This window comes from Lactuca sativa, chromosome 1 (assembly GCF_002870075.4).
Source record: "Lactuca sativa cultivar Salinas chromosome 1, Lsat_Salinas_v11, whole genome shotgun sequence".
Lineage (NCBI taxonomy): Eukaryota > Viridiplantae > Streptophyta > Magnoliopsida > Asterales > Asteraceae > Lactuca > Lactuca sativa.
The window spans coordinates 118242614-118247079 of NC_056623.2; the positions used below are offsets into that span (position 1 = coordinate 118242614).

Consider the following 4466-nt stretch of genomic DNA (forward strand, 5'->3'; position numbering starts at 1 on the left):
ATCGCAAAATGCTACAGTGGATGCGAAAGAGGAAAATATAAATCGAGAAGGAGGTTTCAAAGCCAAGCAATTTCAGCAACCACATTGGCTACCCCTTGGTACTCGGCTTCGACGCTAGAGCGAGAGACAACATGCTGCCGTTTGGAGGACCAAGAAACCAGATTATTGACAAGAAAGACACAGAACCCAGATGTGGACCGGGGAGCAGTACGACAACCGGCCAAGTCAGGAGCATCAAGCAGCATCAGAATAAGAAATAAAGTAATATACGGCTAACGGACAAATGTGAAGGCCGATCTGAAGAGTACCCTTTAGGTATCAAAGAATACGCTTAAGAGCTGAGAAATACGTATCCCAAGGATCATGCATAAAAAGACGGACTTTCCAAACAACATAAGAGATATCTGGATGAGTAAATGTCAGATATCGAAGAGCTCCTGCAAGGCTCGGTAAAGATTCGGATCATAAACCAATTCTCCATCAGCGGAGAGTTTCGATTTTGTGTGAGCCGAAGTGGTGCACAGATTACACGTAGCCATATCAGCAAATGTAAGAATAAAAACAAACCCTATTTGCTTCACTCCTTCCCGTTAATAGATGTTGAAATACCTGAGATTCTTTTAACCTTTAATCCACATTAGAATAAAAATACCCCATGCCATTACTTATTTTCTGTTAATTAACTTGATCACATCATTTTTTCATTCAAACTACGGATGTCGCTTACCACTAGGTGGGATTGGAACAAAAGGTATACTTCATTGGTATTTTTTAAACAAAACCTTTAGTTTAATGTTGTTTTTACTCATGCAAAACCTTAATAGTGTTTTTTTGAACGTTTTTGAAACATTCTTAACCTTAAAGTCATTTTCCCAAATATCTTTCCAGAATTCATATGGACATATTTTTCTTAATGCTGAATTTATCCCTGGTGAACTAAAATTATAAAATAAATTAATAAACATGAAACTGTTAGAGTTTTGGATTAACTAGAAATACATTCCAAGATGTGCCGCCCTTGAAGTAACCCATTGGGGGAATTGGTGAAATCGTCAAACCGGGTCTCGAAGAACATAAGTTGCAGCCGATTAAATTAGTCCTCCGATTAAAATTGCCGGCGGTAGGCTAACTGTTTCCAGTCTTTAGACACCTGCCTTATCCTAGTCAACATATTTTGATTGACACGAGACCTGTTTTCCAACAGTTTAGCTAACAAATTCAGCTCTGGATCCTGCATGTCAGCTCTGTCAGCCGTCTTCACACTTAATACAGACACCGGGTCGTCACGGACGTCCAGAGTGATTTCAACATATGCATCATCATTTGACTTCTGGTGGTCTTCGATCATTTCTAGCAACTGTCTGGCTTTTCTTTTTCCCTTATCCGTACCATTTTGTACTAAATCCATCAATTTCTCCATGATTCCATGTTCTTGAGCCTCGACCAAATAATTTTGACTTCCAGAACAAAGTTCCACCAAAACTGCAGCTGCATTCTCTTTGTTGTTCGGGGATCCATTCCCAATAACCTCAACCAAAACAGGCAAAACCTCTTCCTTACCTATAGCCAACCACCCTTCTATGTGGCTTGAGAGTATAGCTAGAATAGATAATGCTTCCTCTTTCAACACACCTTGTGGTTCGGTAAGAAGCACAATCAAAATTGGGACTACTCCCGCCCTCACAACCATTTCTTTGTTATCCTGATAAATACATAAATTAAACAAAGCTATAATTGCGACCTTCTTCCCATTCTGAGTACCTTTACTCAACAGTAATATGAGAGGTGGGATCGCTCCTTCAGCACCAATGATTGCTCTGTTTTCGTCAGTGACACAGACGCTAGAAATGGTAGCGGCTGCATTCTCACGCGCTTCCATGCTACCTACCTTCAGAACAAGTACAATCCCTGGGACAGCCCCACAGGAGATTATGTTGCCTTTGTTCTCTTCATAAATCGAGAGGTTAAGAATAGCGCTGATTGCCTGTTCCTGTGTTTCGGAATTCGGTATTATAAGTTGGTGTGTATAAATACGGATGGCGATGCGGTTATCCTCCATTATTCTTGCTAGGAGGCGGATATCATCAGCAGATTTGTTCTCAGGACCGGTGGTGTTTAGTTTTTCGAGAACACTTTGTATCTACAAAAATGCAAAACTATTTAATATATATTGAAAGGTAACCAGAATTAAACAATCATGTTGAAAACTCGTTAGACGGGTGATATTAGATATGGTTCAAACTTCAAAAGATGATAACATAATTTGTTGTTTATGACCAATTAAAATTTGTCATATCTATATGAAAATACACGCAAGAACAATTGCCAATCTCAACGGTTTGATTATAATTCATCTGATCTGAATGATATGTAAGGAGCCAATTTTTTTTACCGCTAAACCATTTTGTAATTTCAGTAACTAATTGTTCGCATACAAAAACAGAGATAGAGTTATGTGGTTTTTTGGTGTATTGTTGTTGGTTTGAGCATTATTTCCTCATAGGACAAAGGCTCAACATTAAATAAGCAAAAATAACTTTCTAATTTTGGAGAAAAACTCAATTTATTAAATTAATTTTGAGAAAATTTAGCATGTTGTATCATCCACAATAATTTTCATTTTGTATAGGAAACTATTTTTTCTTCAAATTAACTAATTGAAAAGACTTACTTGAGTAATTAATGCTTCCTCAATCCTTTCAACGACCTTATCCATCGTAGGGCGTTCCTTTAAGTTGAAACTAATGCATTGATATGCAATTTCTTGGAACATATGAAAAGAACTACTATCAATTTGATCACTTATATGGGGATCAATTATGTTGTGTGGCTCCTTCTTATAGTATCGTCGGACTAAAGTCATGAGAAATTGCCGCTCATCATCTCTGGTGCTCCTCTCATGATAAACCAACATTCCACTCAGTATTTCAAAAAGTACAACACCAAATGAATATACGTCAGATTCTTTTCTGAGGATACGACTTTCGTGGTAAGTAGGATCCAAGTAAAATTGGGTCCCCGCAACTCTTGTATAGAGTTGTGTATCTGGCTGATTTCTAGGACCCAATTTTGACAAGCCAAAATCACAAACTTTTGCAACCAAATTTTCATCTAACAATATGTTAGAACTCTTCACATCTCTGTGTATTACTCTGTTGTGCTGCCCAAGACCCGAGTGAAGGTAATTCAGTCCCCTTGCAGCCCCAATGCAAATCATGAGGCGTTGTATCCATGTTATGCAACACATCTTATATGGGTCTTGTAGATGATAATCAAGGCTTCCATTTACAGCATACTCATAAACTATAATCATCTCTCCCGCTTCATCACAATACCCAATGAAACATATGATGTTTTCATGGTGGAATTTGGAAATCATCTCAAGCTCATTGCGGAACTCAGGCTCTCCTTGGTGGCTATCCTTACCCAGGCGTTTGATTGCAACTGTACGGTTTTTCCATCCGTCAGAGAGCTGTCCTTTATAGACTGCACCAAATCCGCCACTGCCAATAAATCTTTGCTGACTGAAATTATCGGTGGCACGATTAATCTCCTCAAGTGGAATTAGATATTTTTGAAGGTTTAACCCTGAGGAAGACATTGTCTTTTGATATTGCTGAAGATCTATGGATATGATAGTTTCTGGGTCTACTGATTGACAGCGCTGGGGTTGGGCTGGTTGTTGTGGTTAGTGGCTGCTCTAAGTGGTTTGTGCGCACAGACAGTGTCACGAAAGCGGCGATAGGAGGAGCATTAGCAGATGCTAGTTTCTTAGGTCGCGGTAGAAGGTAATCCGTATTTCTGAGCTATAGAAAAAAAATAGAAAGAAAACATAAATAAAACTCAATATACCAACACGTACAATCAGCCAACTGGCTTTTATCATATTTCAATGTTAAATACTCCAAGTTGGGTATTGTATTTTAAATATTTGTAGAAAGCGACTTCAATAATTATAAATTAATATATGTTTCTATACAAATTTATGTTTAGTTTTGTTCACACTCAACTTCTTTTGGGATTTTCTAATAAATGTCTTTCCACAATTCACATTGACATATTGTTCTTTCTTGTTGGCACAAAGGATGGAGAATTAACTCCATTTGATAATGAGGTCTATTTACACACGGTTATCTTCTTCCATACGGTAACAGGGAAGCTAATATGTAATAGAATCTGCGAATGGGTTTTTCAGATAAAAATATTTTTGCAAACTAATACAAAAATATTAAAATTCGAAAATATTCAGATATTTTTCCAGATAAGCAGAAAAAATGCACAAATTTGTTTGTTCTAGCTTCTTTATCTATTAACAAGTATTGCCACAAATATTATAATTCCAAAATAACGAATCCAATAAAGAAATTAAACGATTTAGTCATACAATTCGAGTATATAAATATTGTGCCCAAAAAGTCAATGAGAGGTGGCTGCAAACAGCTAGATCAAAATAATCACCAGATTTA

The 4466-nt window shown here is 37.3% G+C and overlaps 1 protein-coding gene across 1 annotated transcript; it reads right to left on the minus strand.

The window, feature by feature from the left end:
* Positions 1-932: 932 nt before the first annotated feature.
* Positions 933-3853, minus strand: LOC111898115 (probable serine/threonine-protein kinase PBL12). Its single transcript, XM_023894047.3, has 2 exons — positions 2672-3853; positions 933-2140 (listed from the first exon to the last, which is right to left on the minus strand). The coding sequence occupies exons 1-2, from the start codon at positions 3599-3601 to the stop codon at positions 1106-1108; spliced, it is 1965 nt and encodes a 654-aa protein (XP_023749815.1). The 5' UTR covers positions 3602-3853; the 3' UTR covers positions 933-1105.
* Positions 3854-4466: the final 613 nt, after the last annotated feature.